The sequence below is a fragment of the Sminthopsis crassicaudata genome, chromosome 3 (assembly GCF_048593235.1).
Source record: "Sminthopsis crassicaudata isolate SCR6 chromosome 3, ASM4859323v1, whole genome shotgun sequence".
In the NCBI taxonomy this organism is placed as follows: domain Eukaryota; kingdom Metazoa; phylum Chordata; class Mammalia; order Dasyuromorphia; family Dasyuridae; genus Sminthopsis; species Sminthopsis crassicaudata.
This window is the reverse complement of record NC_133619.1, coordinates 1,445,731-1,469,302: the sequence shown is the minus strand read 5'-3', so window position 1 is coordinate 1,469,302 and position 23,572 is coordinate 1,445,731. Positions and strand designations below refer to the sequence as shown.

The 23,572-nt window shown below is 61.5% G+C and overlaps 1 protein-coding gene across 2 annotated transcripts in view; it reads right to left on the bottom strand.

Annotated features, from left to right (window-relative positions):
* ZZEF1 (zinc finger ZZ-type and EF-hand domain containing 1) overlaps window positions 1-23,572 on the bottom strand; it is a 39,316-nt gene that overhangs the window by 5,159 nt on the left and 10,585 nt on the right. The window contains exons 18-53 of one of the 2 annotated variants that reach the window (XM_074297770.1): window positions 23,413-23,527; window positions 22,251-22,410; window positions 21,997-22,118; window positions 21,790-21,912; window positions 21,483-21,649; window positions 21,316-21,397; window positions 21,037-21,235; window positions 20,693-20,841; window positions 20,346-20,586; window positions 19,218-19,297; window positions 19,031-19,124; window positions 18,334-18,700; window positions 18,025-18,189; window positions 17,600-17,719; window positions 16,993-17,154; window positions 16,304-16,433; window positions 16,074-16,212; window positions 10,774-10,939; window positions 10,428-10,690; window positions 9,911-10,023; window positions 9,595-9,727; window positions 8,940-9,064; window positions 8,166-8,443; window positions 7,811-7,985; window positions 7,580-7,712; window positions 7,206-7,402; window positions 6,891-7,010; window positions 6,673-6,813; window positions 6,287-6,387; window positions 5,606-5,741; window positions 5,164-5,523; window positions 4,887-5,030; window positions 4,546-4,714; window positions 3,669-3,767; window positions 1,602-1,767; window positions 305-458 (exon numbers count right to left, since the gene is read on the bottom strand). In XM_074297770.1, coding sequence (XP_074153871.1) covers window positions 305-458; window positions 1,602-1,767; window positions 3,669-3,767; window positions 4,546-4,714; window positions 4,887-5,030; window positions 5,164-5,523; window positions 5,606-5,741; window positions 6,287-6,387; window positions 6,673-6,813; window positions 6,891-7,010; window positions 7,206-7,402; window positions 7,580-7,712; window positions 7,811-7,985; window positions 8,166-8,443; window positions 8,940-9,064; window positions 9,595-9,727; window positions 9,911-10,023; window positions 10,428-10,690; window positions 10,774-10,939; window positions 16,074-16,212; window positions 16,304-16,433; window positions 16,993-17,154; window positions 17,600-17,719; window positions 18,025-18,189; window positions 18,334-18,700; window positions 19,031-19,124; window positions 19,218-19,297; window positions 20,346-20,586; window positions 20,693-20,841; window positions 21,037-21,235; window positions 21,316-21,397; window positions 21,483-21,649; window positions 21,790-21,912; window positions 21,997-22,118; window positions 22,251-22,410; window positions 23,413-23,527 — 5,788 coding nt within the window. The remainder of the gene's footprint in view (window positions 1-304; window positions 459-1,601; window positions 1,768-3,668; window positions 3,768-4,545; window positions 4,715-4,886; window positions 5,031-5,163; window positions 5,524-5,605; window positions 5,742-6,286; window positions 6,388-6,672; window positions 6,814-6,890; window positions 7,011-7,205; window positions 7,403-7,579; window positions 7,713-7,810; window positions 7,986-8,165; window positions 8,444-8,939; window positions 9,065-9,594; window positions 9,728-9,910; window positions 10,024-10,427; window positions 10,691-10,773; window positions 10,940-16,073; window positions 16,213-16,303; window positions 16,434-16,992; window positions 17,155-17,599; window positions 17,720-18,024; window positions 18,190-18,333; window positions 18,701-19,030; window positions 19,125-19,217; window positions 19,298-20,345; window positions 20,587-20,692; window positions 20,842-21,036; window positions 21,236-21,315; window positions 21,398-21,482; window positions 21,650-21,789; window positions 21,913-21,996; window positions 22,119-22,250; window positions 22,411-23,412; window positions 23,528-23,572) is intronic. The other variant, XM_074297771.1, reaches the window with a different exon arrangement.

Sequence of the window (23,572 nt, the reverse complement as noted above, 5' to 3'; positions counted from 1 at the left end):
CTATGGGAAGAAAGCGTGTCCAGTCAAGTGGAGGAAGGGTCAGCCCGGTAGCAGAGTGGTGAGGGTTAGAGCAGGGGTGGATGGACCTCCCTCTGGAAAAGCCATGCTCTGTGCAAGGGCAAGGGCACCAAGGCAAGTCTTGCTCATCACGTATGTGGGGGGGAGGGGGGGAATCGCTGCTAAGGTCCCACTCCCTCTAGGAACAAATGCCAGCCTGTGCCCAGTCCCTCACACTGGGCATTGTCTGGCCCCATGGGCCCCGGAGAGGGGGCAGGTTGGAGGCAGGGCAGCCCCAGACCCTCACCTGGACTCTGTTCTCAGTAACAAGGAAAAGCTCCGTGAGGGCTCGGTGGAGGGGCAGGAGGAGGCCAGGCTGACTCACGTCCTGGCACAGACCCTTCTCCATTTGGGCAAAGAGCTGCCAGAGGGGCCGGAGCAGGGCGAGGTCACAGAGGTCACTACAACAGAAAGAGCCCAAGAAGATGGGGTGACCGGGCAGGATGCTGCAACATCCCAGAAGTCTCCAGGGAGCGGGGCGTGGGGGAGGTGGCCCAGAACCTTCCCAAAGGGTTCTAGGGGGAGAAGGGAGAGGCGGCTTCCACAGGGGGTGTGGCTGAGGCCCATGTTCCTCTGCACCCTGGAGTTCTGGAGGTCTCTGAGCAGCTCGAGGCCCCCGGGCTCCCCTACTTGCAGGCAGTGGCTGGGCCGGCCCCTCACTCAAGGAGTCCTGAGGCTCACGGCCACCGCCAAGCGGCCAAATCTCTCCGCTCGTGTCCCCTCCGGGGGGGCCGCAGCTTTGCTTCTTGCCAGCCAGTGACTATGCCTGGGCCCGGCAACCTCGTTCTCAGACATTCTCTTCTTAAGCACGTGTCGTTTGCTTCCCCCTTTGCCCAAAGGGTCCCAGAAGGCAGAATGGGAAGGAATCCCCAGCACGGGCTCCCTGACAGGTCCATCCAGGCCCTGTGCGGGGACTCCACCAGCTCCCGCCTTGGGGCGGGCAGAAAGCTGCCTGAGAGCTCCACCTGCGGCAGAAGACTCTGGAGGACTTTGGCCCTTTCTTCCTCCGCTCGTTTTATAGGTAAGGAAACTGAGGCAAGCAGGGGCTGAGACTAGATTTGAATGTGGGTCTTCCTGACTCCAGGCCTGGCGCTCTATCCACTGGGTCACTGAACTTTCCCAATTCCCAAGGACTCGAGTCTCTGGCCAAGGCCACAGAGACCACCAGAAGTAGCCCACGCTCCAGAGGGCACCACCAGGCCACATAAAACACACGTCCCCTCCCTCCACGGCCTTCCAAGCTTCTGTCTGAACCGGCCCAAGGATGACAAGTACCTCCCCCTAGCCTGAAACCACAGAGAACGGCCACCCATGGGTCACCTCACGGGACTTGGGGTATCCACACTGGGAGGGCAATCTTCCTGCAGGGTGTGTGTGTGGGGGGGGGGGCGCGAGGAATTTTCATGAAAAACGGCTCCGGAAGCCCAGTGCGTGAACGGTCCTGGAACTATGAGTGGGGGCCCCCTCATCTGGGTCCTGGGCGGCGTGGCACTGAAGGCCGTCTAATAGGGGTGAGGGGGACCTTGCCCGCCCGGCGTCCCTACCTGTGCCGGCGGCACTGCACCATCTTCAGAAGCAAGTGGATGGCTTTGAGCCGCTGGTGCCCCGTCTGGCGGCAGGCCACGCCCACCTGCCACTCCCAGATTTTGGCCAGGGGCAGGTGTGGAACAACCTTCTCCTCGGACAACATCTTTTTCAGAATCTCAAAGCCTGGCAAGGACAGAGACAGCCCTTCGTCATCCGAGCGGATGGGCGCTCTCCGTGATCCCTGATGAAGGCTGAGCCCGTTGGAGGGACTGCAAAGGTGCCCCAGGATAAGGTGCGAAGGAGCTGCCTACCCTGGGACAGCGGAACAGGTCAGAATGACCCTCCCCACGCTCCCCCCGCCATCTGGATCTGTCGGGGAAGGCGGTGCCAGCAGAGGCGGCTGCTGCCTGCCGAGGGCACTCCCGCAGAGGCTCCCGGCCCAGGTCCCTTCACGGGGGTCTAAGGCCCTTTGCTTTTGCACCCAGGGTCATCCAGTCCTCCTGCCCGTGACCCAGCCCTCACTGCCGCGGACACAGGAGCGTGGCTCGTCTCCCAGTCCCTCTAGCTGCTCCTGCTGTCCCCGGCCACCAGGAGCACGTGCTGACCCCGTCCTGCCGGAAGCTCTGTCCCAAGGTGCTTCCTTCAGAACGCCGACCCAGGAGCCGGCCAACACAACGCCGTGCTCTGCGCCCTGGCTCCGACTTCTCAGTTACCCTTTTCGAAGCCCCAAGGCTGGGCATTTCCCAGCAAAGCCCCTGGAGGAAGGCAGCGAACTCGCAGGCAACATCGTCCCATCTCCACTGGGCTCCGCAGGACGCCCGGACTCACTTCTCCATCCTAACCAGCAGAGCCCCTGCTCACACTGAGCTAAGAGACCTGCCCTAGAACGCCTGGCAAGCCCCCTCCCCCACTTAGTTTTAATGCAGGGGGGAGGCTCTCCCTGTGTCCCTGACCCTGCTGTCCCGCCTCTGGCCGGGGGATCTCCCAGCTCTTAACCTTTCCCAGCAGGGCCCGTAAAAGCTGCATCTTCCGGCACGCCTGCTGCCCCCACCTCGTCCCTGAACTAAAGTGGTTCTTCCCGGGTCGGCGAGAACCCAAGTGCCGCGTCACCACAGCCGGGCCCGGCCTCGCCCGGCGCTGCTCTCCCGCTCCCGGTTCTGTCCTGCCCTGCCGGAGCGAGGGGGCTAATGAGGGGGAGCGCGAGCGCTCTGTACAAGCACGCGAGGCACAGGATGACCGGAAAAAATGAACAGAGGGAAAGCTTCCTGCGCAAGGTGGGATTTCAGTCGGGGCCTGAAGGAAGTCGCAGGAGTCCCAAGTCAAGGGGAAGGGCTGGGGAAGAGTCAGAAGTCCCAGAACAAAAGACAAAAAGTGGAGGGGACAGGAGTGGGGAGTGGGCGAGGGGAGGAAGGGGCAGGCAGGCGATGAAGGGCTTTGGAGGCCAAATAAAGCCTGCAGGGGACGGGGAGACCCTGATGTTTACTGTGTGGGGGCAGCTCGGTCAGTCCTGCCCTTAAGGAAAGTCACGTTAACTGCTGCGTGGAGGATGGAGTGCAGCAGGAGCATCTGGGGCAGAGGGCCCGGTGACAGGCTCTTGCAGCAGTCCAGAAGGAAGGTGAGAGGGTCTGGCAGGAAGCGGGGAAGGGGGGGAGGAGGGTCAGAGGGGAGGAGGAAGTGTAATGGACAAAACACATTGTACAAGTGAAACTGACAAGAGAAGTGAAAACTTGCACAGGCGAAACTGACAAGGGGGGGGGAGGAGTGCACAGAGAAGGTGGGAGGAGGGGAGGCTTTAGGAGAGAAGATCAGTCCTGTCTGGGACCTCTCGTGACACTTCTGGACAGCTCGCTCGTGCGTGACCTTTTAAAAGGTCACAACGAGAAAAACCGTTTAGAAGTGTCGTGAAAAGGAGGAAGCGCGGTGCCCCGAGCCCACGTCACGGGGAGCACGCGGCATCCTGCGAGAGGGTGTCGGGGGAGTCTGGGCCCCCGGGGGCCGTTCTGGGCTCCGAGCGGGGGAGAGGAAGCCCCGCGCGCCCCCCGGGCTTGTTTCCCGGCAGAGCCGGCTGGGGCCGGCGGCCCTACCTGTCTGAAATCTGCCCAGGTGTCCCGCCGTCACGGTGAACTTGTAGCCCCACTCCGTGTTGCTCATGTCAGAGGTGAATCGGTAGTAGAGCGTGTCTCCTGGGGGAGCAGGAGCCCAAAGCAGGGTCAGGGCTGCTGCCGAGACACCTCCCCCCGGGATCCCCGGGCACCCCCATCTCTGCAGGACCTGCAGGGACCTTCTCCGCCTCCTTCCCTCCCACGGGCAGCCGGCCCAGCCACTCGGGAGAGCTCTAGTAGAAGTCCAAACTCTGGAACCCGAGCGCCGCCCGTGGCCGGGCCAAGCTCCGAGCACTCAATCACGGGACCGGGGAAGCACCCCCGCCGCCGCCGCCGCTCCGAGCCGGAAGTGGGGGCGCAGCTTGGAAATCGTGCTAAGGCGGCAGAGTCCCGAGTCCAGTCCTGACTGGCCCTCCCCAGCTAACTAAGGGACAATTCCAGGGCAATTCAGGGCCCGACCCCCCATTTCCTCATCTGCAGAACGGCCGCGGTCGTCACGGGAGTCGGAAAGCACCAGACGCCATTTAAGCATCTCGGCTTAAGGGGAAGAGACGAACGTGGGGCGGCGGAGCGAGACCGGGGCCAGGCTGCGGTGCCCAATGGCCCGGGGACGATCATTTAACCGCCCAGGGCTCAACGTGGCGCCGAGGGCCGGGAGTGCGGCTGAAGGCAAAGCTCCAGGTGTTCTGCCAAGTCCGAGGGCCCGGCGGGAGCTCGGGGCGAGTCCTCTCAGAGCGCCCCCGGCTCCCGCCTCCGGCACTGAACGCCCGCCCGTTCCTGCGTGCGCCCCTTCCCCCTCCCGCGGCCCCTTCCGAACGCAGTCCAATCCGGGATCCTGCCCCAACGTGGGACTGGTCACCTGGAAGCTCAAAGTCGATCCATTTCTGGGAAGAGCCACTGAAACTGTGGCGGTCTTGCTGGAAGTCGCTGCTGCTGGACATGGCGAGCTCGTCGCAGCCCTCCTCGGTGCTGCACTGAGGGTCAAACTTCACAGAGAGGTAGATGGCGCCGGGGATGTGAACTTTGTCCTGGGAGGGGACAACAGGCCTCTGAGGCTCCCCCCGCCTGCCAGTGACGGACCAACCCCGGGGGCGCGGCAGTCTCCCCCTCCTCCCGTGTCCTCCTCCGTTAGACGGCGAGGCCCTCGAGGGGGCCGCCAGGCTCCCTGCCGCCCCCCGGCCTGCCCGCTGCGTCCCGTACCTCAAAGGTGGTGTTGTTTTTGTAGGGGTGCTTGGACTCGCGCACTTGCACAGCCGTCCCCGGCTCCTCCATGAAGTGACAGGCCGTGAGTGCCATGGGGCCCAGCATGTCCCGGCTGCAGCTCTGGAGCACCTTGTGCAGGATCTGCCGGAAACACGAGGGGCAGAGGTCGCGGCTCCAGCGCAGGCCGGGGCCCTTTCCTTGGGGACGGGCCCGGGCCCCCCCCGGGAGACTCCCGACTCTCAGGCTGGTCTCCCACCCCCGGGCCCGCGCCCACCTTCTCCCACAGCTGCTTCTCCTCCAGCTGCATGAGCATGTCCAGGATGTAGGCCATCTGGGCCGGGCTGCTGAGCTCCAGGACGTCGGCCGTGATGGCCATGGACTCCGGCCACTGGGCGAGCAGGGAGGCCAGCACGTGGCGGGCGTAGAGGACGGCCGTGGCCTCGTTCACGCGGCGCAGGTAGGCGCGCGCGGCGCTCTTGGCCCGGGAGCCCAGCTCCTTGTGCAGGAGTCCGGCGCTCTTGGCCCTCCGCTGCTTGGCGTAGCTGAGCTGTAGGTCGCTCTCGGTGCTGGCGATCAGCTTCTGGGTCACGGGGTCAGACTCTTCGGCCGCGCGGTCGCAGGCCACGGGCTTCGCCTGCCGACACAGAGCCGCGCCGTCAGGACCGCGCCGCCCTCGGGCCCGGGCCAGAGCGGAGCGCGGCGGGCCCACAACCTACCCAGCAGGGCAGCACGATCATGTCCGTGTCCACGGCTCTCGAGGTCAGCTCTTCCAGCCTCAGGCGCTTCCGGGGCTGCCACTTCTGGGCCAGGCTCCGGATCTTCTCGTCGGTGGTGATCACGTCTCCGTCAAACCTTCCCAGGAGGAGGAGGAGGAGGAGGAGGAGGAGGAGGAGGTTTAGGGGCAAACGGCCCGAGCAGCAGCTGCCAGGGCTCCTGCGGCAGCCCGCGTGCCGGGCCTGAGTGCGAATCCAACTCGGGCACTCCTGGGGGACCCCGGGCAGAGACCTCGCTGCTGCCTCAGTTTCCTCCTCTTTACGGGGGGGATTCTGCCTGCGGAGTGCTTACTAAAGGCCGGGATGGTCAGCAGGAGCCACAGGCCTTGAGTCCACCCCGGCCCCCAGGCATTTCTCTCTCCCTGGAAGAAGTCAGGGTTCCCTCAGTCCTCCGACCAGCAGGACCCAGCATCCACATGGGGAAGGACGGTCACGGGGAGACGTGGCCTCCACGGAGTCTCGGGCCTGGGCCCGGCTCCTCCGAGGTCCCGAGAAGGGGCAGCACTCATAGGGGCGCCTGTGGCCCTGCTGCCTGGGGTCACGGAGGACACGAGCCACTGGCCCCGGGGACAAGGACCCCTTTGGGCACCCCCTCCCCCCGGCTGTTCCCCTTGTCGTTTTCACCTCTTCTGGACCTCCAGGAAGAAGGAATCTGTCCTCTTCATCTGTAACTCATACATGGCCCGGAGGATGGGCAAGGGGGCATTGAGGGCATCGTGGATCATCTGCAGAATAAGGGCCAGGAGAAGCGAGGGTGAGGGAAAGACGGGGGAGGGGGAAAGCGGCGGAGACCCCGGGACGAGGCAGCGTCTCCCCTCTCAGGAAAGCCGCGGCTGCCGGTGCCAGGCAAGGACAGACGCCAGCGTGGAGGCGCCTGGTCCTGCGGGCGGTGGGGGGGCCTCCGAGGCTGGCAGACCAGCGGGGCCGCTCTCAGAGACCCTGGGAGGGTGCTTCCGGCCCCCCAAGTGAACCATCTCAGGGAGACCCGGCAGGAGCAGGGAAGGACGTACCAGGAAACAGACCTTGGTGGCCTCGTCCAGGCCCTCGAGTGGGTCCGGCTTGCCCTGCGCCACGTCCCCGGGAGGGCTGCCCGGCTGCGGCGGCCCCGGCGCGGGCTCCCTCTTGGACGAGTAGAGCAGCACGGACAGGATCTGCCGGGAGAGGGGCCGGCCTGAGACGGAGCCCGGCAGGGCCGCCCCACCCGGCCGCCCCCTGTCCCGGGCCTCACCTCCAGGTCTCGCAGCAGCCACGTCTTGCTGAAGCCGGTGCCGCGGCTGCACTTCTTCACCAGCAGCTTCAGCAGCCCCGACTCCAGGAAGGCCGCCTGTATTTCCTCAAAGCCCTGAGCCTGGCACACAGAGCAGCCCAAGGCATTGGCCCCCGGAGCCCAGAGGGGGCCCTGCTGCTGGCCCCATAAGTCCTGGGGGGGGGGGGGAACGCCCCGATCCCTGACCCGGAGCGACCCCACGGCAGCCAGCAGAGACCAGCCCTCGCTCACCCAGGCTCACAGCCCCAGGCCCCCCGGCCCCCCTGCAGGGCTCACCTTCAGGGTCCCGTACAGGCCTTTGAGGGCCAAGGACAGCACCCACGTGGCCTCCACGGCCTCCGGGCAGCCGGGGTCCAGGCTGCTCTGCAGCAGGTGGCTGCTGATGAAGGTGAAGTGCCGCAGGTGGGCGCTCAGTGGTGTGGGCGAGGCCCCGCCCCCCTGGCCACAGGGACGTACCAGCTGGCAGTCTTTGACTGAAACAAGAAGGGCGGAATCATGGGCTGCGCCCCCCCCCCCCCAAGGGGCCGGGCGGTGGGCGGAGAAGCAGCCTGAGGTGGGGGCAAAGGGAGGGAGGGGTCCGTGGGGGTCCGTGGTGGCCCGTGGCTCTTTTCTAAAAGGGGGACGCTCCGGGGAGCCCCGGCGGTCAGAACCTGTTTTCCGTTTGCGGGTCTTGACGTCCACGACGACGGCGCGGCTCTTCTCCGTGAAGTGCTTGAGGACGATCACGTCGTGAGGCTCGTTGGCGTTGTCCAGGTACACGGAGCGCGCGCCCACACACAGCACCTGGGGGGCAGGGGAGCCTAGTGGCCGCTCCCGGCCTCCTCCCTTCCCCGCAGGCTCCGCCCGCCCCCCGCCCTCGCCCCCTCCCGCCGGGGCCTCACCTGGGGGAAGCCCACCAGCACGAGCAGCGTGAAGATGTTGGTGTGCTTCAGCTGGAAGGGCAGCTGCTTCAGGCAGTGCTCCGTGAAGGCCGCCACCGCGCCGTGCCAGTGCGGGCAGCCGTGCAGGGCGTGCAGGATGTCCGCCATGGAGCAGGCCCAGTCCAGGCCCACGCGGCTGCCAAAGCAGCAGGAGAGGGAGGTGAGGGCGGGGGCGGCCGGGGCATGGGGGGAAGGGGCGTTTCCCCACACCGGGGAAGTCGGCTTCTGCTCCCTCTCTGCTCCTCCCTACTGCCCGTTTGCCCGCCCGGACCCCTGACTCCCAGAAGAATGGAGCCGGGCGCGGGTCCACGGTTACCTATCCAGGCACACGGCTCCCAGGCTGAAGAGCAGATGGACCGTGTCCCAGCCTTCGGGCACAGCCGCCCCGTCCCCTGCCGAGAACAGGCCGTGTTTGGCCGAGAGGACCCCGGTCACCGCAGCGTCCACCTCGGCCGGCGAGAGCCGGACGATGAGCTGGCCCAGCAGGCCCAGGGTCAGGTGGTAGGTCTCGTTCAGGTGCCCCGCGTTCGAGATCACCACTTGGAACATCAGGGGCAGAATGTCCTTCAGGTTTGCCCAGGAGACGGTGGAGCCCTGTGGAGGAACGTGGCCCTGTCACTCCCGGACGCGGTGACCTGCACCCGTGCGCCGGAGGGAAGGGGTCAGGAGGAGCGGCGTCGCGGGGCCAGAGCGGGTGGGCACGGGGGGGCGGAGACACCGCCCGGATCCGCGCCTCTTCTCACTCAAAGGCCAAGGCCCCAGCGGAACAGAGAGGGACGGGAAGACGCTCACTGAACCCGAGAGATCCCGCTCAAGCCCCAAGCTCGCTGCACCGTCCAGCACCCGGGGCCTTCCTAGAGGAGGGGACCTCCGGGTTCTCCGCCCTCCTCCTCCCCAGAAGCTGAGCCTCGTGCCATGACATCAGCCAGCCCCCACCCGAGGGGTTCAGGGGGGCCACTCGGCCCTGTGGCTCCCCAGGACACCAAAGATTCACCCCCTAATCTGCAGGAAAAACAGGGAAGAAGACGAAGGGGCCCCCACGATCCGGACTGACCGCCGCCCTCCCCGGCCGGAGCCCCGAGGTTCTCACAGATTGTATGGGCGGCAACATGGCGGCCAGCAATCCCAAGATTCTCTTCTGGGAGCACTCTGCAAACACTTGTTCGGGGCTCGGGGGCACGAGTTGTTCCTGCACGGCCGTCACGGGGGAAGCGCCTGCGTGAGGAAGCAGGGCGTCTGAGAGGTCCCCCACTGAGGCCGCCCACAGGCCGGACCACCCACGTCTCCCGCCTGGTGAGGCCCAAGGGCCCAGGGGCAGGAGGAGCAAGGGCTCCCATCCAGCAGAGGGGGTGGCAGGAGTGCTCCCCCGTCCCGAGGTCTGCCATCAAGGCCCAGCTCTCTGCATTTCCTCCCCTACGGGGCAGGGCTCACCCCATTTTTATGCACCCAGCCCTCAGCCCCTGGCAGGCACTGAGACCCGGCCCCCAGAAAACTGGCGGGTCTCACAAGAGGCCAATCTTGTCTTCATGAGTGGAGATGTCGGGGCCCTGAGACCATAAGCCTTGGAGAGAAGGAGGGAAAGGGGGAGGGAGGAGGAGGGAGGGAGAAAGAAACAAGGGAGGAAAGGGGAAGAGGGAGGAAGGGGAGGAAGGAAGAAAGGCTGGAGAAGAGAAAAGAGAGAGGGAAGAAGGAAGGGGGGGCTGACCCAGGAGACCGAGACCAGAGAGGGGCGGAACGGGCCAAACCTGGGAGCGCCGGCCCGTGGGCTTCCTCGGGGGCTTCTCCAGAGGGCGCCTTCTCCGGAGACGAACTTTGGCTTTCCAGAGCGGCCGGCGTGGCGTCTGTTGGGAGGGTCTCGTCCCTGGCGTCCCCTTGGCCCTACGATGAGGAGGGAAGCCCTGGTGAAGGGCGTGAGAGCCCCCGCGGCCCCAAGGGCGGCAGATGCTCCGTAGCTCCAGGCACAGGGGGCCCGGCCAGCTTGGCTTCGGAGGGGCCGTCTGCGGCCGGCAGCAGGGGCAGATGCGCTCTGGGGGGTCCGAAGCCCTGGGTGAGCCCCCTTACCCAGCTGGGCACCGCCATGGAGGTGTCTGTCGTCTCGGCGGCCTTCTCCTCCCCGGCGCCATCTTGAGAAGAGCCGATGGGGACCAGCTGGTTTTCTGAGGACGGGTCTGCATCTGGCCATGGGGGAGAAGAGGGAGTTAGGCTCAAGGGGCCCCCCAGGCTCCAGGGAGAGAGCACGAGTACTGGGACCCAGAGCACTTGGCAGTGCCCCAGAGGCCCCAGTGGGACGCCGACCACGGCCTGGGGGGTCCTGCCATTCTGAGTGACAGGGCTCCCCACCACCAGGTCAGTAAAGGCCCCTGAAACCCTGGGATTCTCTCCCAGCTGACTCAGAGGTCACCTCCTAGGCCCTCACAAGCCAGAACCAGCACCACTGACATCTGGGGGTCTCAGAACAGAGCACCTGACATTTGGGGGGGGGTCTCAGGACACCCACCCATCCGCTACGGCAGAGATGCTTTTCTGACAACGCTGCGATGGCAACTGCCCCGTAATGGGCACCCCCGACGCGGCTCACCTGCGTTCCGCTGCGCCTTCAGCAGGCATTCTCCAAGGAGCCGCAGGCACTGCGCCTGCAGGGTGGCAGCGGCCCGGAGGGCCCCAGGGTCCGGCCTTTCCCCTTCCGCCTCGGCCCCTCCGGCCAGGTCGGCGGCGTACAGCGTCAGGGCGGCAAAGAGCAGCCAGGAGTAGTTGTGGACGTAGGGCTGGACGAGCCGCTGGCAGTCGCTGGTGCGGATGGTCACCATGGGGTAGACGGTGACACCGTGGCTGGGCAGGTGGCTGCAAAGCAAAGGCGCGGCTGGCACGGGCCGAGGGGCTCGGGGCCGGCCACCCCCCTACCCCCAGGGGCCCGCGGGAAGCACCTGTCGGAGTACTTCTTGGCCGCGTAGCAGCCGTAGCAGAGGTCAAAGTCGTCGCACACATCACAGTTCATCCTGCGGCCCACGATCACGCCCTGGCAGTGGTCACAGGCGTACTCCATGTTCACCATCTCGTGGTCATCTTCGTGGCCCTCTGGCTTCACTCCACCTGGGGCAGGGCAGGCGCACATGGGAGGGCCAGTCCCTGCAGCGCTGTCCCGCCCCAGCCCCACTATAGCAGCCCCCCCGAGCACTGGCTGGCCCTCCTCGTGCCCCCAGACTCTTGCCCGAAGCAGACTTTCTCGGGTCCAGGAGGTCCAGCTCTGGCCCCAGAGACTGTGTCTACAAATATGCTGCAACCACAGAGGGTGTGGCTCGGAGGCCATAGGAGGCCTGGCACCTCGAAGCCCCAGATTCAAATCCATCCTCTGGACTCCATCACAACAGCCTATTTCACCCCTCATGTGCCCACTTCCCTCCAAGATTGTGTAGGCCGTGGCAAGGGTGGGAAGGGTCTGGGTCAGGGAGCTCCAGGAAATCCCTGCCCAGGAGGGTGCAAGGGGCCCATTTGACAGATGAGAAGCCCAAGGCCCACAAAAACATGTCTCAGAGCCTAAAGCGTGCTGGCCAGGCCAACCTCCCAGTGCCCCCCAGAGCTCCATCTCAGAGTTCCTGACTGTCAAAGGAAGGCCCGCCCCAGAAAGGGCGCTGCCCACTCCACAGCCACACATCCCTCCTTGGTGGCGAGGGAGAATGAGCCCTAGGAGAGCCCCGGGGACCCCATGCTGGAACAGCAGCGTCCACACCCCTCCTTGGAAGCAGCAGCAGCAGCAGAACAGCGTCCCCCCTCCCCCAGCACAGAGTCCGATTTTATCTCATCAAGTTCAAAATCAAGAAGCGGCCTTGGAAGAACAAAGCAGCCGGAGGATGCCAGAACCTGGCCTGCGGGTGGCCGCGGGGGTGAAAAGGGATCCGCCGGGTCAGAAAGGACGACAAGCAAAGCCTCAGAGACAAAGATGGGCATCAGACCCAGGCCCGACGAGGTCCAAAGAGTTAGAGAAGAGACACGGCAGAAAAACCATTATGAGAAGAGAATTAATGGCTCAGGAACAGAGGCACTAACAACACGGAAGGAAAAACACCCTAAAAAACAAAAATCGGCATAATGGCAGAAGAAGAAGAAAAGTGTTCCTTAAAAAGCAGAATTGGCCAAATGGAAAAAGAGGCACAAAAGCTCACTCAAGATAGCTATTCCTTAAAAATTAGAATTGGGCAAGTGGAAGAGAATGACTACAAGGTACCAAGAAACATCAAAACAAAGTCAAAAAATATATAGTATATACTTCATTGGAAAAACAACTAAGCTGGAAAACAGATCAAAAGGAGTAATTTTATAAATTGGACTGCCTAAAAGCCTAGAAATCATCTTTCAAGAAAATGAAAAGATGCCTCGATATCTTAGAACACACACACACCCATATTCACACTCATACACCCACATTCTCTTGGTTGGGTATAGAAATCTCTATCCAACAATCTACTGATTATAAAAGATACCCCTGGAACAGAAAAGAGGCACACAGAATTAAAATATGGGCTGGACAAGAATCTCTTGTGTTTCAGCTGGAATAAAAAAGGCAGGGATAGCGATGACGATCTCAGACAAAGCAAAAGCAAAAATAGGCCTAATTGGAAGGGATAATCAGGAAAACTACATTTTGCTAAAAGGTATCAGAGACAATGAAGCAATATCAATACTAAAAGTTAAATGAATTATGAGAAAAAAGAAAGTGAAACTATACCAGTGGAGGATTTCAACTTTCCCTTTTCAAAACTTCAAAACTAACAAAAGAAAGTTAAGGAGATAAACAAAACCTTAGAAAAGTTAGATATGATAGCTCTCTGGGTAGAACTAAATGGGAATAGAAAGAAGTATGTTTTTTTCTCAGCTGCACATGGCACCTTCATAAAAACTACCCTGTAAATTTCACAAATCCAGAAAATTTTTGACCATAATACAATGAAAATTACATTCAATAGTAAACTGTTATTTTTACCTTCTGAATCCAATTCTTCCTGTGCAACAAAAAATTCGGTTCTACACACATATATTGTATCTAAATTATACTGTAATATATTTAATATATATAAGACTGCTTGCCATCAGGGGGAGGGGGTTGGGGGAGGAAGGGAAAAAATCTGAATAGAAGTAAGTGCAAGGGATAATGTTGTAAAAAATTACCCATGCATATGTACTGTCAAAAAATGTTATAATTATAAAATAAAATTAAAAAAAAAAAAAAAAAAAAAGAAAATTACATTCAATAAATGGTCTTGGATGCATAAATTAAAAATTAGTTGGAAATTAAATAATCCTAAAGCATACGGTAAATCAAAGAACAAATCACAGAGGCAATCTATTTCACTAAAGATAATAACAATAAGACAACATATCAAAATTGGTGGGATGCAGCCCAAAGTACAAATTAAGGGAAATTTATATCTTGAAATGTATAATAAAAGGGGGAAAGAACAGATAAGTTAATTGAATATGCAACTTATTAAAAAAAAAAGACTTTCCAATTAATCCAATTAAGCAATAAATATAAATCCTCAAGACCAAAAATAAAATCTAAAGTTAAAAAATAAATTAATAAATAAAACTAGGAGCTGGTCTTATAAAAATACAACACAATAAATCATTGGTTAAATTAGCCAAATCATCAGTATCAAAAATGAAAATGATTAATGTACCATTAAAGCAATTATGATGAGCTATTTTGCCCAGTTATGTGTAATAAAACCAGCAATCTACGTAAAAAAGGGAACATTTCCAAAGATATTAGCAAACAAGGGAAGATAACAGTTTAAGTAACTGTCTTCGAAAAAGAAAATAAATAAACCATACAGAAATTCTTTAAGAAAAAACCCTCAAAGACCAAATGGATTTGATTTCCAAATGAATTCTATCAAACATTAAAAATAAAACTAATTTGAATATTATATAACTGTTTTAAAAAAAAAAATAGAAGAGAAATCCTACCAAATTCCTTTTGTGACACAAATGTGACTTTAACACCTAAATCAGGGAGAATTAAACCACAGAAAATGGTATACCAATTTCCTTAAGGTATATGTAAAAATTCTAAATAAAATGCTATCATAAAGATCATACACTATAACCTGGTGGGATTTGTAATAGGAAATCAGGGCTGATTCAAATATTAAGAAAACTATCAGAATAACTGCTGATATCAATTACAAAGCCAACAAAAACATATGATGATTTCAGTAGATGGAGGAAAAGCTTTTGACAAAGTACCACACCCATTCCTAATAAACACAACGGAAAGCATAGAAACCAAAAGAGCCTTTCTCAAAAATGATTTATTTAAAAAACTAAAGCAAACATCATCTGTAATGGATATAAGCTAGAAGCCTTCCCAATAAGAACAGCAATGAAGCCAGAAAGTGCATTATCACCACTAAAGATAGATCACAGCCATAAGAAAAAGAAATTGAAGGAAAGGAATAGACTACGAGGAAACAGAATTCAATTGTTGCAAACGATATAATGATATACTTAGAGAACCCTAGAGAAGCAACTAAAAAACTGAAACAACTTTAGCAACTTTATAGGGTGTTAAAAAAAACAAAAACCCACATTAGTTATCAGCATTTCTATATAATACCAACCAAATCCAGAAAAAGAAATAGAGAAACTCCTCTTTAACTGCTGACTTAATAAAATATATGGTGGAAACTGAATGTAAATTAAGACAAGCTATATTCATGCCCCCCTTTTTTTTCCTCTCATGGTTTTTCCCTTTCCTGATTTTTTTCTCCCCAACTTGCTTCATAAAAAATTGTGCATTAAAAAAATTAATACACATGTATTACCAGAAAAAAATTAAAAAAAAAAGTTAAAAAATAAGATAAAATATATAGAAGTCTCCTTGCTAAGACAAACTCAACTTTACATAATGAAGATGGTTCTAAAGAACTGGAGAAAGATAAACTGCTGATGGGTAAGCAGAATATAACATACATTCCATCATACACATACACATAAAGGTGTGTGTGTCGTATGCCCACGTATATATGTCATCTTTACACACATACACCCATATAAAGATGACCAGCACAATAACAATGGCAATTCTAAGTTAGCTTACTAATTCAGCACTATACCGATAAAGTACCAAAAAGATTTTTTATAGATCTAAAAAAATATTGTTCAGCTAGAAGAACAAAAGGTGAAGAATATCGAGGGAATTCATGGAAAAAAACAAGTGAAGGTGCTGCACCTGATTTCAAGCTATATTAGAAAACAAGAATTATCTAAACTCATTTTTTTTAAATGAAAGCAATTTTTTTTTAGGAAAAGAGAATCAAACTATACACTTCAACAAGGATACTGTATGAGGATGTATTCTGATTGAAGTAGATACCTTCAATATAAAGAAGATTCCAGTTGCAGAAACGGCTACCCCCAGAGAAGGAACACTGGGAAGCGAATGTAAATTGTTAGCACTACTGTCTCTCTACCCAGGTTACTTGTACCTTCGGAATCTGATACTTAACGTGCAACAAGAAAGTGGTATTTACACACATATGTTGTATCTGGGTTATATTGTAACACATGTAAAATGTATGGGATTGCCTGTCATCGGGGGGAGGGAGGGAATAATTTGGAAAAGTGAATACAAGGGATAATGTAAAAAAAATTTACCCATGTATATGTACTGTCAAAAAAAAATTATAAAATTAATTAAAAAAAAAAAGAAAAGAAAAGAAAAGAAAAGAAAAGAGGATCAAGAGAGGAATGGTAGAAAGCCAAGGTGCGCACACAGCCACCAGCGCGCAGGGGACGGGGGTCTCCCCAGGGGATGGAGGGCATGTAACGGAGTCTGTCAGCAGGAAGTCGGGGTGTACCTGTGCACATACCCGGTGGAGGAGCCCACAGAGGGGCCCAAGTCTCCAGCAGATGTGCCCGCACCAACGGGAAAGGGCAGAGGAATGACGGAGAGGAGGGGAGGGGAAGGCAGGAGCCCACCTTCTGGGGTAGTGGGACCCAAGGAAGGAGTAACACCCGAGGGACAAGACCCCGCTCCTAGACTAGATGGGAAGAGGTGGGGAAAGGAGCGGGTCTCCCCCCCCCCCCACAAACACTGGCCTGGAGCCCAGGGGTGAGGAGGCAGGACTCGAGGATGGCCCCCTGCTGTGCTGTACAGGTGGCCACGGGCGCCTGGAGGACAACCAGTGCCCTCCAGCCGGACCCCCCTCAGCCCAGTGAAACGTACCTAAGAAACAGGTCTTGCAGAGGTCCATGTCGTGGCACTGGAGGCAGCGATAGCGGTGCCAGGGGGCGATCTCGTCGCAGCCGTCGCAGGAGATGTCCACGTTCAGCAGGTCGCAGTAGCGGGCGATGAACATGTGCATCTGTGAGGGCAGAGAGGGCACCATGAGGGGGCTGGATGGAGCCATGGCTGGGGGGAGGGGGGCCGGGCTCCCTCACCCCGGGGGCACCTGCCTTCCTCTGCTTCTCGGCGTCGGCCTGGCCGATCTTCTCGTACCAGGCCTCGAACATCCCGTCCCGGCATTCCTCCATCCACTCCGAGGTCTGGCGGTACTCGGCCATCTCCTCGTCCTCGCTCCACTGGCTGAAAGGGAGGGGTGCTCAGAAGGCTGGAGCCAGGGGTGGCGGGGGAGCCCCTCGGCAGAGGCAGCCCCTGTAGGGGGTCTGAGGCAGGACTTGAACTGGGGAGGCACCCCCAGGACCCTCAGGCCGGGAGGCCCCGACGTCAGTTCTTGCCCCAGGCACAGAAGACCCTGGACTCTCAGCTTCATCCTCCATGAGCAGGGGAGCGGTTCTTCTATGGGGGCCTTCAGATCCCACCCGATCAACAGATGAGGAGACTGAAGCTCCTGGCACTTGTTGGGGTCTGACCCCCTGCTGACCCGCCCTTCCTGGGACTCCCCCAAACACCCCAGCCAAGAGTCCAGGATTAGATTTTCTATCAAAGGCTCCAGGTCAGCTGGACTACAGAGGCACTGACCGGCATCCTGGACCAAACTGGGGGGCCCCCCAGAACCATCCCTGTGAGCCGAGAACGGCCCGTGGTCCTCAGACCAAGAACTAAGGGACTGCCTCTGGGGGCCGGGGGTCCCTCCCCCGGGCCCCAGGACGGTCCACCGCCGGAGCCGGCCTCCCGCCCTCACCAAATGGCCCTGTGGTGGAGACTGATGTTTTCCTGCGCCATGGTCATGAGCAGCTCTGGCAGCCGGATATCGGCCAGGAAGGGGAGGTCGCTGGGCTCCCAGCCCATATCCAGGAGATGGAGCAGGGACGCTTGGACGCAGGACAGGGCAGGGAGCAGGGACCTGAAGGAGCCGGGGAGACCACAGTCAGAAGCCCTCAGCCGTGCCGCGATGCAGGGGGCCCGAGCCGGGTGGCCAGCTCGGCACCAGGCTCAATGAGGACCCCTCTCCGGCCCTAACCCTTCCTTCCCGTGCCCCCGAGCTCGGCCTCCGTGGGGGTGGGCTCCCATTCCAGCTGCTGGGCCGAGCCCGCCCGGGCAGTCCCTCTGAGCCCCGATTGGGACGGAGCCGACAGCCACTTCAGAACTCCCCACGTGGCAGAGGTGGGAGCACAAGGGCGGCCCGCGGGCTGTCTGAGACCACTCGGGTGGCGAGATGCCAGAGGCAGGAGGGGAGGCCGGAGTTCTCCCCGTTGACCCTCGCTGCCCGGGCCGGACCTCAGCGCCTAACACGAGGGGCCCCTGCCCTTGCGGCCGTCCGGACGCCCGTGGGGCCCGTTGTCCCGTACCTGTCCTTCAGGTTGCCGAAGCCCTTCACGGCGTCCACCAAGAACCGGACGAGCTGGTGGTAGGCGTGGCGGATCTCTTGGTGCAGCGCGGCCCCACAGCCTTCCAAGTGCCCAAAGTAGCTACAAGCAATGCCCACGGGCCGCCCGGTCACTCAGGAGGGGCCCGAGCATCGAGCACCCGATGCCATCCAAAAGCAGGGCCTGAGCAAGCCAGGGGGGCCGACCTCTCTCGGGACACGTGAATGAGGGAAGAACGGATGCTGGCTGAGGGGATGCAGGACCAAGAATCGAGGAACGAGAGCCCCAGGGAGGGGAGGCAAATGAGACCCTCCCCCCCCGAGAACCGCAGGGGAGCGCGGGGACAGATGAGACTCCCAGAGAGCCCTGGCCCGGCATCCCTGGGGACAAGCTGCCCCCGCACTCACTCGGCAAAGTCCTTCTGGCAGGTGAGCAGCTCCAGCAGGAAGAGGAGGCAGGCGGGGTGGAAGCAGTGCGGCCTCCCCAGCTGCTCCACGCAGGTCCGGGCCGTGCTCAGGGCGTCCAGGACGCTCTTGGCCTGGGCTCTCTTCAGCGACAGGACCTTCAGGACGCTGGAGGACGGACGGCCCGCGGGGGGTCAGCCGCCGCCCCCAGGGGAAACGTCCCCGAGCCTCCCACCCGGGGCCCAATGGAGGCCTGCCCCGAGACGGCCTGGCTCCAGCCTCGCCTCCGGCGCCCCGGCTCTGGCCCCTCACCTTTCGTGGGAGAGCGCCTGGTCCTTAAGGAAGTCCATCACGTCCTTGAGGAGGGGGTACTTCTCGGTCACCGTGGGCACGGGCCGGGTCTCCTCCACGGACCTGAAAGACAGGAGCCTGAGGCGGCCCCGGCCGAAGGTCGGCCGGCGGGTGGGCGTGGACGGGGGGGAGAGCCCCTCTTCCTGCTGGGAGGTGCTCCTTTCCAAGGGCCTGCCAGGAGGGCCCGGGGCGGCCTCTGCCCGCTGCTGGGGGCTCTCGGGTCCCGGGGCCGGCACGTGCTCTTCCCCCACGGAACCGCCTCTCTGCCGGCTCGCTCCCACGGGCGGGAACTGCAGCAGCAGGAGAGCTTTCTGCGCGCACTCTCTGGCTGAGGGGGCAAAAGGGGAGACAGCACAAGGACACGGTGTGGAAGGAGGCCGCTGGACCCGGGGAGCCCCCTCCACCTCCCCCTGTCTAAAACGAAGGTCCTTCTAAATCGCCCCTGGGACCCCCCCGCCCCTTGTCCTCCTGTGGCCGCCAGGCCCGTGCTGAGGACAGGGCGGTCTCGCCTCCGTCACCGCACTGAGCCCCCGCCCCCCCACCCTGTAGCATTTAACGCGCCCCATGAGCCCGGCCTCTGGGCGACTCCATCGAGCGTCCGGATCCCGCTGTGAGCCACATCTTTGGGGGCCCAAGGACGCCGTGCCAGGGCACTCACCCAGGCTCTCCGGGTTCACCTCACGCACGTCGGCATCGGGCTCCCCCGAGCCCTCGTCCCCCTGCTCCAACAGCGCCTTCTGCTTCATTTCTAACTGGGAAGAGGAGGAGACCCCCGTCACTGGGGCCGCCCCCGTGCCTCGGGGCCCACGGAGCTCCCCGAGGGCCCCGGCCCAGAGCCCCCTTACCATCCATATCCTGATGCCGTCGGCCAGGGCGTACACCTGGGCAAAGTCCTCACTCAGCGCCCCCTGGCCCCCGCCTGTAACTGGGGAGAGGACAGAAGGGCTTTGCTCACCAGCCAGCCCTCGGCCTCCCCAGGCAGCGGCAAGCGGGGGGAGGCCGGGGAGGCCGTGGGCTCGGCGGGGACACGGCCTCCCCTCCTCCCGATCCGTGCCCCTCTTCGGCGGCCGTCATCCCCCACGGCCGCCTCGGCCCCCGCCGAAGGACTCGGGACGCCGAGCCTCCCACTCGGCCGGCGCGGCCATCTTAACCTACCCCCCCAAGTAGCGCTGTGCTTCGGACCCCGAGCCCACGACCGGCACCGAGGGCCGGCCCCTCTCTGTGCCCGCCTCCACCCCTTCCAGGGGGACCCAAGCTGCCCAGACAGCAGGGCCCCGTTCCTGGGGCTACCTATCCGGCCTTGGGGCCTCGGAGAAGAGCTCGTCCGGAGTCGGGAAAGCCTGTGATCGGGCCGGCGGCCAGAGGCTGCGGCAAAGGGCCCGAGGGACCTCCCCACACCTGGGGAGCGCCGAGGCCCGAGCTCCCTGGCGCGCCCGACTAGCCGGGGCCCTGTGGGGGCTCCCAGGGACGCCCCGCGGGGATGACGGCCTTCCTCTTGCTGCCTGCGGGCCGTCCCTTCCGTGACGCCTTCTCCCCGGGACCCCCGGGGCAGCCTGGGCCCCCGGGACCCCTGTGGCCTTGAGCTCCCCGCCCGGCCTGTCCGAGTCTCTCTCTGCAGCCGGCAGGGTGATCCGAAGTGCCCGCGAGGCGTTTCTTCCCAGCCCCGGGCGCTGGGTGCTCCGAGGAGCAGGGGACGCTCAAAGCCAAACCACGGCTGCCTTCCAGGCCCGCGGTGGCCGGCCCCAGGACGGGCAGCGCCGGGGCCCCCGGGCGCCCTCTGGGTGGTGACGAGCAAGGAGGGGAAAGGGCATTCGTCTGCTCGGGGTCTCGGGAGGATGAAGGGGCCCGGCCCTTTTCCCTGAGGCCGGAAGCCAGCTGCTCGTGGGCCCGGGAGGCGGCTGCCAGTGGCGGGAGCTCCCCGAGAGCAGCGCGGCGTCGCTAGCTAGCCCGGCCCGGCCCGGGGGGACAGTTACCATAGCTCTGCAGCTTCTCATACAGCTGCGGCGTGAGATACACCAGCGCGGCAAACGCGGCGTTCACGGCTCGATCCACCGCGGAACCGGCAACGCTATCTGTCTGCGGGGCCTGTTTGTTACATGCCTGTGCGAGTCCTTGGAAAAGCTCGGGCCTCCGCCCGCAGAAGCCCTGAGCGGCGTCTGACCTGGCGAAGTCGACGAGGAGGTCCCGGCCCGTGTCGGCCTGAGCGCTCCGGCTCTGGAAAGCGAGACCGAGGCGGCGCGTCAGCCGCGGGCACGCGGGGCGCAGACCGGGGGGGTGCGGGTCCGGCTTGGCGCCCGGAGGGAGGCGGGGAAGCTCCTACCTCTCTGCCATCCTGGGGCGCGGGGGCGGGCCCACAGGCTCCCGGAATCCCCTCCTGGCACAGCTGGTGCCTAAAGACCGGTTTCCACAAGGGGGAGTGGAGGACGGGGGTCACCTTGGCCACAGGCAGGCCCGTGTCACCCCCTAACTCTGAAAAGAGGAGGAGACCTTTCAGCGTCGCCGCCCAGCGAGTCCGTAACGCGTCCCCGGTGTGAGGACCCTCAGCGAGGGTCTCAAGGACGGCTCAGGGGCCCCTCCAGAAGCCCCAAGGACACGCTCCACAGCTTCAGGACAGGCCACGCGTTGGCGCGCTCTGGGCCCCCCCCCCAGCCCCAGGCCACTCACGGTCGGCTCTCAAGGCCAGGCACTGGGAAGCCAGGCGCCCCATCAGCCTGGAAACCAGGAGCTGCAAGTCCAGGCCCCAGGAAATGGCCACGTCCGGCAGGCCGTAGGCCGTGACCGTGAACTTGTAGCCCCACTCGTTGTTGCTGCTGTCGGAGTGGAAGAGGAAGTGCAGCTGAGGGCCCGCCTTAAAGGTGACTTTCTGGGGAGCAACCAGACAGGCGTTGGCGTCCGAGCGGGGCCGCGCCCCGAGCCCCCCCCCAGCCCCCCGGCGGCCCTCACCTTGGGCCACTTGTCCGTGCCGACCTTGGTGTCGTAGCGCGTCTTCAGGCCCCGGGCGTCCGTGAACTCCAGGTAGTCGTACCTGCCGGGACGAGGGCCTGCGTCACTCTCCCCAGGGGCTCCTCGGGGGCTGGGGGAGGGGAGGCCCGCCGCGTCCCCAGACTGACCTCGTCTCCGTCTCGCACTTGTCGTCAAACTCCACCTCGAAGGACGTGGCGCCGGGGCTGAGGAAGACGGTCGCCTCGTGGCGGTTGTTCTCGTAGTTGTGGGCGGACTCCATGGCCCAGGTGTTCAGCACCACCGGCTGCTCCTGCTGCCACGTGTCCACGTCCATCTGGCGGGCAGAGGCCGAGAGGCCCGTGACCGGGGAGCCCCGCGTCGGAGGGCCGGGCGGCCCTTCCCTCGGCTTCGTGCCGCGGGAGGGCCCCGGGGGGGGGGGGGGGGGGGGCTGGCGAGACGGGAGGCGGGAGTCACCTGCTCGGGGCCCCCGTCGGGGTCGCTGCAGAGGTCCTTCAGGACGTCCGTCAGGGTGCTGAACGTCTTCAAGAGGGCCAAGTGTGGGATGTCCAAGGGGCAGAAATCCAGCAGGAAGATGACCTGCAGAGGCGGGGGCACCGTCGGTGGGCCGGGCACGGGCTTTGTGCCCGCGCCCAGCCGCCAGAGCCGCCCGGGGGTACTCACCAGCTGCCGGGCGGCCGTGGCGAACACAGAGTTGCACAACTTTTCCACTACTTTTTTCCCACTAAACTGGGACAGAAGGGACCGCAAGACCGTCCTCACGCTGGCCAGGACCTGTCCCGTGTCTGACGAGAGGAAAGGCGAGTCAGCCTCCGAATGGCGGCCGCCGCTCTGTGGCCGGACGGGGGGCGGGCGTGAGCGTGACCGACCCCCCCCCCAACACGGTCACAGGGACGCAGGCGGGGGCCACGACTCACATCTGTCCAGCGTCTCCGCGGCCAGCTGTTTGGCCCGCGGCTCGCTGCCCTTGAGCTGCAGGTAGCACCAGGACAGCAGGCTCCCCTGCACCGACCAGAAGAGGGAGAACAAGGCCGGGCCGCTCTCGCCTGGGGACGCGTCTCGCATCAGCACGTCACACTGCGAGGGAGGACCGAGATGGGGGGAGGGGTCACTGCTGGCCATTGGCCCGCCTGCGGCCAGGGCGCCCTTCCTCCCCCCTCCCCCCCGCCTCCAGGCCTGGACCGTCCCTGACACACGGAGGTCCTGGAAGGCGGGCCCCCAAAGCGCCAGGCGTTCCCCTGTGGGTCTCTGTGACCACGCCCGCAGGCCTGGACTCCCCCAGACTCCTTGGGGCCGGCGGATGTGTGCAAAGGAGGAAGGGGAGCTTCTGCCCATCTAGGACTCCGCGGCACCCAACAGAACCGCACTGGGCAGGCCCGTCCATCCGGACCACCCCAGGGCGCAGGGATCATGCCGGGCGGGGCCCAACGCAGGGAGAGACGGCCTCAATCCTGCGCCACCAGAGGAGCGTGGAGGCAGCGCGGGCTTCGGTGGGAGGGGGCGGCCCCAGGAGTGGGAGCAGCGAGCCCCCGGGGGGCCTTGGTGAAGGGCTCAGAGAAGGGCAGTCCCAGGGCCGGGGGCGAGGAACGAGGCGCCCGGCAGACGCAGGCCTCTTGACAAGAGGGACTTCTGGGTCTCGGCCTCCCGCGGTCTTCGGGCTTCTCGCATGGAGTCTGTGGGCCTCCGCTCTGGGCGGGCTGGCCATGTCCCAGGGGCCTCCCCGCCCCCGGCTCGCTTCCTCCGTGGTGCACTTGGCTGAGCAAGCTCCCGGAGAAGGCCCAGACCCCTCGGGGTCGGCAGGCATCAAATGTGAGGTCATCCGCAAACTGCCCCCTCTGGGGGACGCCCTCCGTGGCCCCTGCGCCATCTTCCCCGAGTGGTTGGCAGGAGCACCAAGAGCAGAGGCGGCCGGACGGGAAGGGGGCTCGTGCTGGCCTTTGTGACCCTGGCAGCTGGGCACGTCTGTGCGGCCCGGGGGAGCCAGTGGAGACGCTCGGGGCCCTTCTTTCCAAGGTCCCTCTCCTGGCTGTCCGGCCACGTTCTCCCAGGCCCCCCACGGTGCGCCCGGCGAGAGGTTACCTCCTTGGCGGCGGCCGCCTGCAGCGTGTCCATGACAGCCAGCACTTCCTGCACGTCCAGCTCGGCCGGGCCGCCCTTCTCGGGGAGCAGCAGCAGGCCTCCGGGGTCGCGGCCACTGGAACGACACACGCGGCCCCCCTCAGACGAGATGGTGAGCGCG